At 40.6% G+C, this 14,093-nt stretch overlaps 1 protein-coding gene across 1 annotated transcript in view; it reads left to right on the top strand.

Moving 5' to 3' along the window:
* Positions 1 to 14,093, top strand: part of PLXDC2 (plexin domain containing 2) — a 283,134-nt gene that overhangs the window by 224,265 nt on the left and 44,776 nt on the right. Inside the window, exon 9 of the mRNA XM_074157175.1 lies at positions 2,622 to 2,703. Coding sequence (XP_074013276.1) covers positions 2,622 to 2,703 — 82 coding nt within the window. The remainder of the gene's footprint in view (positions 1 to 2,621; positions 2,704 to 14,093) is intronic.

Consider the following 14,093-nt stretch of genomic DNA (forward strand, 5'->3'; position numbering starts at 1 on the left):
TCAGGACTGCATCCAGGCGGGTCTTGAAAATCTCCAAAGAAGGGGACTCCACAACCTCCCTGGGCAGCCTGTTCCAGTGCTCTGTCATCCTCACCGTAAAGAAGTTTCTTCTCATATTTGAGTGGAACCTCCCATGTTCCAACTTGTGCCCGTTGCCCCTCGTCCTGTCACTGGGAACCACTGAAAAGAGTCTGGCTCCCTCCTCCTTCAACCCACTGTTTAGATACTTACAGGCATTGATAAGGTCTCCCCTCAGCCTTCTCTTCTCCAGGCTAAAGAGTCCCAGCTCTCTCAGCCTTTCCTCATAAGGGAGATGCTCCAATCCTTGTATCATCCTTGTTGCCCTTCGCTGGACTCTTTCCAGTAGTTCCCTATCCCTCTTGAATTGGGGAGCCCAGAACTGGATGCAATACTCCAGTTGTGGCCTCACCAGTGCAGAGTAGAGGGGGAGAATGACTTCCCTCGACCTACTGGCCACACTTTTCCCTATGCAGCCCAGGATTCCATTGGCCTTCCTGGCCACAAGAGCACACTGCTCATTGTCATTTTTCTTTTCTACGAGGACCCCCAGATCTTTCTCTTCAGAACTTGACTCCAGCAGGTCTACACCTAACCTGTATTGGTGCCTAACATTCTTCTTCCCCAGGTGCAGGACCCTTCACTTTTCCCTGTTGAACCTCATGAGGTTCTTCCTTGCCCAGCTCTCCAGCCTGTCCAGGTCTTGCTGGATGGCAGCACGGCCCTCCAGGGTGTCAGCCACCCCTCCCAGTTTGGTGTCATCAGCAAACTTGCTGAGGATACACTCGGTCCCCTCATCCAGGTCGCTGATGAATATGTTGAACAGGACTGGACCGAGTATTGACCCCTGGGGGACACTACTGGTTACAGGCCTCCAGCTTGAACCTGCTCCGTTAATCATTACCCTTTGGGTCCTGTCACACAGCCAGTTCTCAATCCACCTCACTGTCCCCTCATCCAGCCCACACTTCCTTAGTTTCCCAATGAGGATGCTATGGGAGACTGTGTCAAAAGCCTTGCTGAAGTCAAGGTAGATGACATCTGCTGCCCTCCCCTCATCCAACCAACCAGTTACAGCATCGTAGAAAGCTATCAGATTGGTCAAACATGATTTACCCATGGTAAACCCATGTTGCCCACTTCCAATAACTCCCCGCTCTTCAACTTGTTTGGAGATGACATCTAGAATGAGTCTCTCCATTACCTTCCCAAGGATGGAGGTGAGACTAACTGGTCTGTAGTTCCCAGGGTCCTCCTTCTTGCCCTTTTTGAAGACTGGAGTGATGTTGGCCTTCCTCCAGTCTTCAGGCACCTCTCCTGTTCTCCATGACCTTTCAAAGATGATAGAGAGTGGCCCAGTGATAACATCTGCCAGCTCTCTCAGCACTCGTGGGTGCATCCCATCAGGGCCCATGGACTTATGAATTTCCAGTTTGGCCAAGTGGTCCCGAACCTGGTCCTCCTCTACTGGAGGAAAAACTTCCTCTCTCCATACCCTCCCCCTTGCCTCCAAGGCCAGAGATTCATGAGGGACAGCCTTAGCAGTGAAGACTGAAGAAAAGAAGGCATTCAGCAACTCTGCCTTCTCCGTGTCTTCCACCACTAGGGTGCCCATCTCATTCATCAGTGGGCCCACATTATCCCTAATCTTCCTTTTACTGTTTACATACCGAAAAAAACCCTTTTGTTATTCTTAACTGTAGTGGCCAAGATGAGCTCGGCTTGAGCCTTGGCCCTTCTAATTTTCCCCCTGCATATCTTCACCGCTTCCTGGTATTTCTCCTTGCCTGCCAGGCCCCTTTTCCAAAGATCATAAAGCTTCTTTTTGTTCCTGATCTCCAGCCAAAGCTCTCTATTTAGCCAGGCTGGTCTTCTTCCCTTCCTGCTTGTTTTTTGGGATTTGGGTATGGCTCTTTCCTGGGCTTTTAAGAGTGCCTCCTTGAAGTACGACCAGCCTTCCTGGGCACCTTTGCCCTTCAGGACTGTCTCCCAAGGGACACTTTCAGCCATGCTCCTGAAGAGGCCAAAGTCTGCCCTTCGGAAGTCCAAGGTGGCAGTTTTGCTGGCCCCCCTCCTTGCTTCAGCAAGAATTGAAAATTGTATCATTTCATGATCATTCTGTCCAAGATGACCTCCAACGTTTACATCCCCCACAAGACCTTCTGAGTTAACTATCAGCAGGTCCAGTAGGGCACTTTCCCTAGTCGGTTCTCTCACCAGCTGCGTTAGGAAGTTGTCTTCCATGCACTCTAAGAATCTCCAGGACTGTTGCCTCTCTGCTGTGTTATATTTCCAGCAGATATCTGGGAATTTGAAGTCCCCCATGAGTACAAGGGGGAGTGATTGTGAGGCCTCTGCCAGCTGCTTATAGAATATTTCATCTGCCTTTATATCCTGGTTTGGGGGTCTATAACAAATTCCCACCACGATGTCTGCCTTATTGTCTGTATATAGTCTGGATTTAGTGTTTTATTTTGAACACGTGTGAACCTGTTGAGTCCCTAAGTATGTATTATCAGAAGAGATATCCTTCATTTGTGTTTTTTATGAAAATTATTTGTGAGACTAATGTAATAATTTGTGTTTGTTTATCTACATCCCAGCTTGTCTCCAGTTTACCAGCTGTGGTCCCTGTGTCACTGCCCAGATTGGTTTCAACTGCAGCTGGTGCAGTAAACTCCAAAGGTAAGGAAAGAGATTTTTCCTTTTTGTGTGGGTATGCAGCTGCGCTCAAAGGATATCCAAAAACATTGTCCATAGGTTATTCAGCACAGAGGGTTGTTATATTTAGGTCTTATATACATGTATTCACACAAATATACACCTCAGTTGCGATTACTAGCAACACATCATTGTTCCATTTCACTTCAGGAAAAAAATTAGTCAATAAGTTGTTTGGGGACTTAAGCCCTTGGTCCTATTTCCTTAACCCTACTTTAAAATCCTTTTGAAGGAGAATGAGAAGTAAAAATCATAATAAAATTCGTATTTTCTCTCTATATCCCTGGCTTCATCAAAAATAATTTAATCACATGGAGATGTGGGGTGGTAATGTAACTATGAAAGACATGCTTATTCTCTTAAGAGTAGGAAGACATACACATTCAAAGACTCAGGGCCTTCTGTCTTTTAACCTCACATTATACTTAGCGGGTACGTTGGGTCTCCTCTGCCTCTCGCTGCCACACTGACGAGGACAGTCAAGTCAGTAGCAGGAGCGATTTAACTGTGGATCAGCTGGAGCATCAACAGCAAAATGGAAACTGCCCTTTATCTTTTCCAAAAAGTTCTTTACTGACTGACCTTCATGGACCTTCACAGCAAGAATTTATTTAACACCAGTTCTGTGACACAAAATGCAGGTTCATAATGGATATTTATTGTTGTTGTGTTTTTCAACTCTCGTGATTAGTTTCTGAAATATTATGTATAAAATGGATGCATAATGAAAGCAGAAAATGTTATTATCAGTCTAAAACAGTGTAATAATTTGATGCCGTGCTGAAGAACTAATAGCTGAAGAATGCTGTACAGAATTAGGAACATCAGGTCACATTTTTTCTTAAGCTTCTACTCCCTTACTAAGTTATTTGAGAAGTCACTCTGTTGACAATTTGTCTTGCAAAAAACTCTTGAATGGAATTAGAACTAAATGAAATCATTTCACAGAAAACATATCAAACATCTTCAAGAGTAAAGATACTTGTAGAAAACTGTTCCAAACAAGCATGGAGAGATCTTGCTTCCCTTAGCCAATTTCTTGCTTTCAAGCATTGCTTGATTCTACTTCCATGAATAAATGCTGTAGCACTGAGAATCTGTTCGCTTTGGTTTGAGCAAGGTCTAATACTTTGTGGTCAGTGTTCTCATTTCTCTTTGGATAAATTAAATTCTAGCAGGTAATATTTGAAGAGATGGTAAATTTCAGACCTCTTATAAAGAACAGGCAAACCTTGAGATCCTTTGTTTTGCTTTGTTGTTTCTGAAGAACTGAGTCTCCCGAATTCTGGAACTGCTGAAAAATCTGTTTTCCTCGCTGAGGCACAAATTCACTGTGCAGAACTAGAAGAGTTTTATCCTTCACTTTTAGCAGGAAGCAACACTGCACTGTATTCACTTCCACATATTTAGGTGAATTTGTGGCTGCCCCTTCTCAACCGGCAAGTTGTAATTTACTGCTGAAAAATAGACGGTCTCCACACACCAATTTCTATTCAATTAAAGTTTGCATGAAAAAAATGCTTTTCATTTTGCCTGTGAAGATCATACTGCAATCAAAGATGAACCTACTGTGAGACAGTCCTGCACTTTTCCCCAAAAACAGCTGGCTCCACGCTGCAGCACAGTTGTGCCTTTGACAAGCTGCAGCAGATAGACTGAACAGTTTTATTGCTCTTAATTAGCCCATTACTGACAGTAGCGAGACTGTCATTTCATGTAGGCTGTGTATGGACATTGTTTGACTAGCAGTAAAAAAAAAAAAAAAAAAAAAAAGATGGATCCAGAAAAGCAGACTAAGATTATGCCTCCGCACTGGAATTTCAGTAGGTTAAAAACAGTCATACCATTCAATTTGTATCTATAAAGATGAGTGGTATTCAGCCAGATTTAAGCAAATGGAGAATTGTGTATAGAATCATAAAATATATCAGAATGGAAGGATCCACTAGAGGTCATTCAGTCTAACCTCCTGCTCAAAGCAGGGCCAGCTGTGAGATTAGACCAGTTTGTTCATGACTTTGTTCAGTTGGATCTTGGAAACCTGTGAGGATATGGTCCAGTCCCCTGAATTTTATACTAGATTTTACACCTTATTTTTTAATTTTTATTTTCTCCAGAAACTTGGGTTTGGTGATGATGGCTGGTTTAGGCCCCATTGCTTTGCTTGGCCCATCTCCTCCAGCTTCTGAAATAGGCAGCTTATTTCAACCAGTTCAGTTCTATAGAGAAGCACATCTGAAATAATAAGAGGATACATATATTGTGAAAAGAGGCTTTCCAAAATGTGAAGACTGAATGTTTATTTAGTTAGAGTACATTACACTGCAGAATCATTGTGATCAGGACTCCTTCCTGTCTTAACTGTGACAATTTTCTGCTCCCTACCAGTTCTAGATACTCTCGCTTTCCTTCTAGTCCAGTTCCTGTCTTTTTTTAGCTTGCTGTTCCTCATCATGGTTATTCATTTTAGGGGGACACAAAAAAAGGCCTTATTCCATTCTCCGTGGAGATGACTGGATCACAGGAGACTGCTCAGGATCACGTTGTGATTTTGCTCCCCTCAGAAATAAATTCACTGTGTTAAAATGTTCTTTTTGCATGTGATAAAGAAGCACCTGGTCAACAAGAAAACCTAACTGTCGTGGTTAAAAATCACAAAGGATGGAAAGTTCTTTCATCACAGTGCTCCAGCTTTTTCTCTGTGTCACTGCTCTTCAGTCACCAGCCTTGTAAATCAACCTGGACTGTTATCTCTTCTTGTGATATACATTGCTCTGCTGCAGCAGAAGAAAATCTGCTTGGAAAAACAAGAGCAAAGCATTACGTGAAGTATTAACTTAGACATTTCAGAAGTGCCTAGGATACAAAGAAAATTAATATTTGCGGTCTACTTTCAAATGAATGCTTGTAGGGGTTTTTTAAGTAAGCAGAAGCAGATGCTTAGGAGTAATGCCTGGGTTGCTTCTGTAGCACTGCTTCTGGGTTGCAAATCTGAGTGGACACATTGGTCTAGGAGGTGAGAAACCAAAAGCTGTCTCTCTTGGCTGTAGGTAAGGCCCAGAGTGGGGAAGGTAATTAGTCTTTGGTGCAAAAGCCTGAAGAAGGCTTTGAGCTGATAGTGACAGGTTTCCAGCGTGGCAATAATATTCTGACTAATCTAGTGCTCCAATTTCTGCCAAGGGAAAATGCCTGTTTGCTGTTAGGGAGCAATGAGGGTCAGATTTGGCTGTAACAGACAGTGATGTTCCTCCTGTGGAGCTGCAGCAACACTTCTGTACTCTAAAGTGAGATCTCCCAGAGTAGACAGACTTCCATGTGGATAACAAGCAAACATGTATCCAGTGAGAAACAAAACTCTATACCAGTTCTTCAACCCTTTTTTCTCAACAAATTATGACCCCACTTAGCCAGAGCAACATTACTACTGAGAACAGCGTCTTGCATATTTTTTTTACTTGCATGAAATTTAAACCATATATTGCAGCATTCACACAACAAAGTATGGTTTTTGGAAAAACAGAAAGTGTATATAAAACCTGTAGCTGTACAAGGAAAATTGACCAGCAGAACTATTGCAGAATTACTGTACTCCCCCATGTGGGCAATCTGTGTTGGAAGGAAAATAACTATTCTACAACAGCGGGCTGTTTCCCACCTGTAACTTCAGCCAGCTGTTGTGCAAACTCTGCAATCTTCAGAGAGTCAGGTTCTTCTTGTAGGTCATTCAGAGCAAAATCCTCTATTCCTGTCACTCTCTACAGGCTTAAATCACAGTTTCCCTTTTCATAAGGGATCATCAAACTATCCACTCTGAAATCCAATATGCCATATGTCATACAGTTTCATCATGACTAAAGCAAAGGCATATCATTTTCTTTTGACTTCAGCAGACGGATGCCCCTAGGAGCTTTATTTTTTTTTAAACTATGTATGTTCTGTAACTATTCCATAAGTAAAACTGTTCCATAAGTAAAAGAAACTAACTATAAATATATAAGCTAAGATGGTATCATAGCTTTCTCCTGCACAAGGATCTATGTCTACAAAATGCCACAAACACTTAGCATCTGTCTCAGAGTAGTCACCTGTGGCTGAAACTTGGATTGTATGCTCTTCATTATCTCTGACTTCCCAGTATGTTAAAATTGGGATAATTCATTAATGTTAGATCTGTTTATATCGTCTTTTCATGCTTCTGAAAATGTTTATATACTTTAGGGACTTGGTGTAGCCTGCATGTTAGAGATGTCGTTTCCTAGGGAAGTTTTTGGAATCTTTAAGGCAACTTTGCTGTTATATTATAGGTTCAATTTGTACAACTTGCTCGTGTTATTGAAATAGTGAGTTCCCCTGGAAAGATTTGGAGCTGACTGCCCAAGAAATAAATTGTGTTTATTAACTTCAAAAGAGTTGGCACTGCAATAGAATGGAAATACGACACTTAAATGATCAAGGAATTTTTAAAAGCCACCTTTATACAAAGTTTTGAAAAGACTTATGTTCAGATTCTGTAGATATTGGTGGTTTTGTTTTGATGAACTTCAGGAAAGTCTCAGATTTCAGCAGTGAAGTGATAGTGATATTTCAGTGAGTTCAGAAATAAGCAGACAAATAGCACACGCTTGCAATCTATGCATGCTGTAGACTCAGGTTTGTGTCTCATGCTTCAGTTCATTAACACAGGATAGAAGCATCTCTCAATCCTTGCAACATCCCTCAGGTTCAGTGTGCTACTATCATTCCAACATTGGAGATAGGGAACTGGATTACTGAAGGACTAAGAGCAAGAGCTGTGAACAACTTAGCTGATAGTTTTATTTAGCTATCACTGTTGGTACTTATATTCAAACTTTAAATCTTCAGAAGTGGCTGCCTTATGCCAAGGGCAGACAAAAGCCTAACAGCTAGATCCACAAGGGTGTTTTGCTGGCTGACTCACTTAGGTTTTCAAGGGACGTTATGCAGAATAGGAGAGCAGTATCAAAAGTACCTTTTCACCAAACTTGTTTAAAGTATCTAAGACTCTAGGGCTTAGATACTTTGTCTGAGGTAATACCTACAGCTGCTTGGGTCTGAGCAGGGTTCAGCAGTAAAGTCTCTGAGATCCATGAAGCTCCTCTACTCATTATGTGTGATACTGCCCTTTACACAACAGTCTCACAATGATCTGATAATCCCCTAAGGCACATGAGGTAGGTGAACGTGGTTCCTCTAAACCTAAGTAACCCCTGAAAGGTGGCCCATTAGATGTCCAGGTCCTTAAGCCTGAGCACTGAAACTCATACCCCCTTGCACGGCTCCAGCTCAGAGCAGATCCATTACCCTCAGGCAATGGCTGCCTGGAGATTTAAGGGCTCCGCTCCTGCCAGTGCTGTCCAGGCAGCCCTGCTGGGGGCTTTTTCAGGTCTGCAAGGGAAGAGAGATTCAGCTTAGGGTGACCCGGTTCGCAAGAAGGTCTTGCTCATGCTAAGTGCTAAAATGCACTTTTATACTTAAGAGTCTCTGTTTTCCAGACTGATTTCTGGTTTGAAATCATACCAGTGCATGGTATTGACCTGTGGAGTACAAACCCCCAGTTTGAAATGTGTCCTGGAATGGGCTGCACAAATTCCCCTGTTGGACTTTCTATGTGTAGTGACAAGCCAGGACACTCCATGCACTCTAGGCTGAGTTATTCTGCCCATGTGTATGTGCACGGCTCCCTAAGCTTCTTGTACTCTTAAAACAATCCTAGACTCAAAAGATGAAAGAATCCCGTTTGTGATACATTTCACTTCAATGCTTAATCCCGTATGCCAGCTACACACTACTTGTGTAAATGAAAAGGTTATAGCTGGTTTTTATAGAATGTGTTCTGAGCAAAGTGGGAAATCAGAAATATGTCTGGGAACAGTAGCAATAATGTGATTTAAGTCTCGATACTTCTAATCTTTTATTATGCTAATCACTATTCCCATTTAAGCAGGTAATAAAGAAACAAGTTGTTTTGCATTCCATGCTGATTAGCTGGAAAGCGGGGAACAGAAAACCTTTAGGTACTTGCAGTTCATAAGAAAATATTTTACAGTTGAAATATGAAGTGACAGTTTTCCATAGTACCCCTATGGTAATTGAGATAAAAAATGGTTACCTATTATTTGTCTTTGAACTTCTGGGCAAGCTTGAAATGTCTTCTTTGTTTATTCTTCCTTTAGAAAGAAATTGGAAACATGTCTAGTTAACGTTCAAATCTCAGTTTATGCCTGGAAATTTTTAATATCAGGAGGAGGAAAAGGACTAGAGTTTTTGTTTGGTTTTATGTATGTCCCACCTGACAGTACCTGTTTCCATAAGCACTGTGTTGAATCAAATATTGTAGCATAAGTAACAGTCGTATGTAATCTAAAATATTTATTGGCTGACCAAAGCACTACCCATACAGAATTACAAAAAAAGCACAAAAATAAATATCATACTCTCTGACTACGTAAACCCCTTAATTTATTAAATTATTTACTTGGATTTATTAATTAAATTCAAAGAAGAATCACAGGGGCTTTCTCTACACATTGCTTACTGTTTAGTATCTGCATTTCCCTCACCCTTTATTTTATAGCTGACACCATAACAAAGGCTGTAGATTCCATTAGGGAGCAGGGAAAGGCAATGGATGAGATCAGGATCAAAAATACTCATCAGCTGAGAGTGCAGGTACATTAGCTTAATTGTGCAGTGAATATTAGTGAACATTTCCTGTTGTGACATCCTTTGGTCTAAGCCCTTCAGCATATTTTACCAAAACTATGAAGCTCTTAAAAAAAAGTTCTTATGCAAAGAAATTACAATAGGGCATAGAACTGAAGTTACTGTTGGTTTGATGGGTGAGATAACAAGCTTAGGCATTGCAGTGCAAGGCGGCAAAACACTTAGGATGGTGCAAGGAAGGGACTGTTACCTTATGAGCCTGAAAATATTTTTACTCTCATCCCTACATTCATAAGCAACCATTTGTAGAGCTCTATTTTTATTCACAGAATCGTAGAATGCTTTGGGTTGGAAGGAACTTTTAAAGGTTATCTAGCCCAACACATCTGCAATGAGCAGGGATATCTTCAACTTGATCAGTTTGATCAGAGCCCCGTCCAACCTGAACTTGAATGTTTCCAGGGATGGGGCATCTGCCACCTCTCTGGACAACCTGTTCTAGTGTCAAACCACCCTCATGGGGAAAAAAAAAAAAAATCTTCCTTCTATCTAGTCTAAATCTTCCCTCTTTTAGTTTAAAACCATTACCTCTTGCCCTATCACTACAGGCCCTGACAAAATGTCTGAACCTATCTTTTTTATAAGCCCTTTTTAAGAACTGAAAGGCCACAATAAGGTCTCCCCGGATCCTTCTCTTCTCCAGGCTGAACAACCCCAACTCTCTCAGCCTGTCTTCATAGGAGAGGTGTTCCAGTCCTCTGATCATTTTTGTGACCCTCATCTGGACCCACTCGAATAGGTCCATGTCCTTCTTGTGCTGGGGGTTCTAGGGCTGGATGCAGTCCTCCAGGTGCGCTCTCATGAGACCAGAGGGGCAGAATCACCTCCCTTTACTTGTTGGCCATGTTTCTTTTGATGCAGCTCAGAATGCAGTTGGCTTTCTGGGCTGCAAGTGCACATTGTCAGCTCGTGTCCAGCTTTTCATCCAATAGTATCCTCAAGTCCTTCTTGGTGGAGCTGCTCTCAATTCCTTCATCCTCCAAACTGTATTGATACTGGAGGTTGCAGGACCTTGCACTTGGCCTTGTTGAACCTCATGAGGTTCACAGGGACCCACTTTTAAAGCTTGTCCACGTCCTTCTGTATGGCATCCTGTCCTTTAGGAATGTCAGCTGTACCACTCAGCTTGGTGTCATGCGCAAACTTGCTGAGGGTGCACTTGGTCCCACTGTCTGTCATTAATGAAGGTATTAAACAGTATTGGTCCCAGTAGAGACCCCTGAAGGACACCACTTGTCACTGATCTCTATCTGGATATTGAGCCATTGACCACTACCCTGTGGATATGACCATCCAATCAATTCATTATCCACTGAACAGTCCACCCACCAAATCCATATCTCTCCAATTTAGAGAGAAGGATGTTGAGGGGGGGACCATATGAAAGACCTTACACAAGTCCAGATGGATGGCATTCATAGCTCTTTCCGTGTCCACTGATGTAGTCATTCCATCATAGAAGGCCAGTAGGTTGGTTCAAATGCACACTTTTAAATGCTTCCTGGTTTTAACTATTTGAAGGTTTAATTTTCCTTGTTTGTTTACTTTAGGGATATTACATATTTCAATTCCAAATTAAAAGATGGGAGGAGGACTTGCTGATTTTTACTGGGACTGTTTTTATCCCAACACTATTTAATTGACAGTAGTGTGCTGCTGTTACAAAATTGGCCACAGGATCTTAGCCATTGGATTACAAAATAAAATTTAAAAAATGAGGCATTTGTATGGATTAAGTAAACCACCAGAGGGAGCATATATAATCCAATCAGTCTAATAGATTCATATACAAATGACATGGAAGATCTCATTTTAAATGTTTCAGAAGGAGTAGAGTTTTAAAATAAAAATTCTGTAAGATATATTCCGTTCTATCAGTGTGTATAATTTCATGAATTTGCTGATCATACTGCTGCTTCAGGCAAAGGCAAGGAAATGTGCCCAGATTCTGCCTGTCTCTAAAATTTGTATTCCACTACAGCGGTTCTTTATACCAGAGTAGTTTTATATGAAAACACGGCAGAGTCCTAACACCTGGGTCTTAACATCAGATTATTGAGTTAGATCAAATTTACCTTGTGATAAATGAAAAGTAATGTCAGTACTATTTTTCTAAATTATATACTATTTCTTTGCCAATTATGGAGCAATCATATTGAAAATCTGAGAAGTAGAAATACTGGCCCTTCGTCAGATTTTGCTCTGATTAAAACACAACATATTTTTCTTCTGTTCTGAAAGTTGTGTTGAGACAGCAATTGGTCATTTTAATCAAGTGCAACGAATGTATCGAGAATGAATGTGTAGATATTGTCAGCCCTGATACATTACTGATAAGAACACTACGATAACTAGATCTATACTTTATTGAGCAGAAAATTGCTCCACACCCAACTTCTTCAAATCCTTTTCAAGATGCTCGCTCTTAATTTGACGAGCTAATTTGAACACATGAACTGCAAGAAACTGTTAGGAAATTAGCATTCAATAATTGAGAATTTTATATGCACGGCAAGCCTGATGGGAGTAAAGCAAGAAAAGAAAGTGGCACCGAAGTGCTTAATGAACAAAGCATTTTCTCAAACCAGAGTGAGCCCAGGGATGGCATTGTTTGATGAAAGAAGCATCATAAGATCATAGTAATAGATCTTCTCAAGTGGGATGGCAGTTCTATTTAGAAGATAGTGTAAGCTTCAGTGAGCCTGAAGGTATATTTAAAAATACATAACGGTAAAGATGTACATATCAGTAAAATGTACATAAAGGTACATTTTAAAGTACTGTTATGGAACATAGACGATCCTGAGCTCTTAAAATGTTTTTATTGAACATTAGCCTGCAGCCAGATGAACTAACTTTTTGCTGAGATTGATATGTGGATAAATAGCAGATAAACAGCCTTTCTAGATTTTTTGATAAGTTTGTGGAATTTGTTAGTCACTGGATTCCGTGGAATTGTTGTGGAATTTCTGTAATTCCCCTTGAGCACAGATTGTCTGGAACAGTTCCTATGATTAATACAAATATACCTAAAAAGTTCAGTCTCTGAAGAGAACTCTAGTGAAGATGCAGTAGCTCTCAGGGGCCTAGGACATGTCAGAGCAAGACCAGCCAATTCGCTAGATAAGGTGTGGGACCCTCTAGAGTAGAATCGTCCTCTTGCTGCTGGTGATTCAAAGCTGATACCTTAAAACGAACAGATACTGCCTGAGAGCTATGTGAAATACTTTTTCAGGGCAAACACTTGACGTTTTTCCTGCATAAGTAGAACTTTGTCTTATGAGCTTCATTCCTCAAGTTTCCTTTCTCCACATGTTCTTCTGCAGTGTCCTCCTTTCCACTTGCTGATGTTTCTCAGCAGCCCCAAGCTAGAGAATAAAACTATCGCTATCCTACCATTAATAGATTTGGTATCTACCCAACTTAATTTGCATCCTGCTTTAATACACAAACTAGCCAGTTTTCTTACAGCTGAAGCATTAGTCACACACTTTTACATATGTGTGCCTGCTTTGTTTTCCTGAATAAATCAGAACAACATGAGGACAACAGTCATGCTCATAACTGATGCAGATTTTTAAGAAATGCAAGGCTGGGTTACAAAACTTTAAATTATTTCTAGGAAATGGGCAAAAGATTGCTACAATTCTAATTACTCTGAAACCCTAATCTTTCTTTTGAAATATTTTCTATTAAATCCTGGATCTGAAGACTGGGAAACATTTTGAAATTTCTTAATCTGGATATAAACACAGTGATTTATTTAAGCCACATCACTCGCACTACTCATATTGTATACTTGTGTTTCTTACCATATTATTTGCCTTTCAAAATTTGAGATTGGTTTCACTAGACAATTGGTTCCCTTGCCAGAGACATTGCTGTGTCTTCTGGGACTTAGAAACTCTGTTCATTATTCCCTCTTCAGGTTTCTGTGGTATCCAGTTTTGCAACACAGCTTGGCCATGACATAGATATCACAGTCGATACAAAAACGACCACTGTCTGGACTGTTTTAAGATCTTAATGCAAAGTCTGTCTCATGTAGGTCTACCAAATATATCACATTCCTAAGGGTGTTTATTATAAATGTGGGAAGTAGTTATCAAAGATACAGACGACAGTTAAGTACTTAAATCCTGTTGAGAGGAGGGAAAATAGACATCCATCTGTTATTTATACCTTTGAGAATATTTACTTTTGCTGATTAATTTGGAAGGAAGATCACAAAATCTGTGTTTAATTTCCATGTTTAATTTCACAGATGGACTTAAGATACCACAGTGATAAAACACTAGATAAATAGGTAGGTAGCACAGCTCTTTTCTGTAGAAATTTTTTTTGCAATTCTTTTATATACTAGTAACTTTTTATTCTTCGTTTGTTGTATTAGAACAATAAGACAAAACCACGTTCAGTCTTTGATGAACCATTTATAACTAGAACTACAAATTCTATGCCAGCCATAAATCTTTCAAATCACAACGGATTTGAGATCAGGCTTAATTCTGCATTGTTTGTTTACCCTGAGTGCTATAGCCATAATAGTGGGTATTGCCCTGCTTTATTAAACCGGCATTCACTCTGGGATTAAACAGTCATTTTCTGGC

The sequence above is a fragment of the Numenius arquata genome, chromosome 12 (assembly GCF_964106895.1).
Source record: "Numenius arquata chromosome 12, bNumArq3.hap1.1, whole genome shotgun sequence".
Lineage (NCBI taxonomy): Eukaryota > Metazoa > Chordata > Aves > Charadriiformes > Scolopacidae > Numenius > Numenius arquata.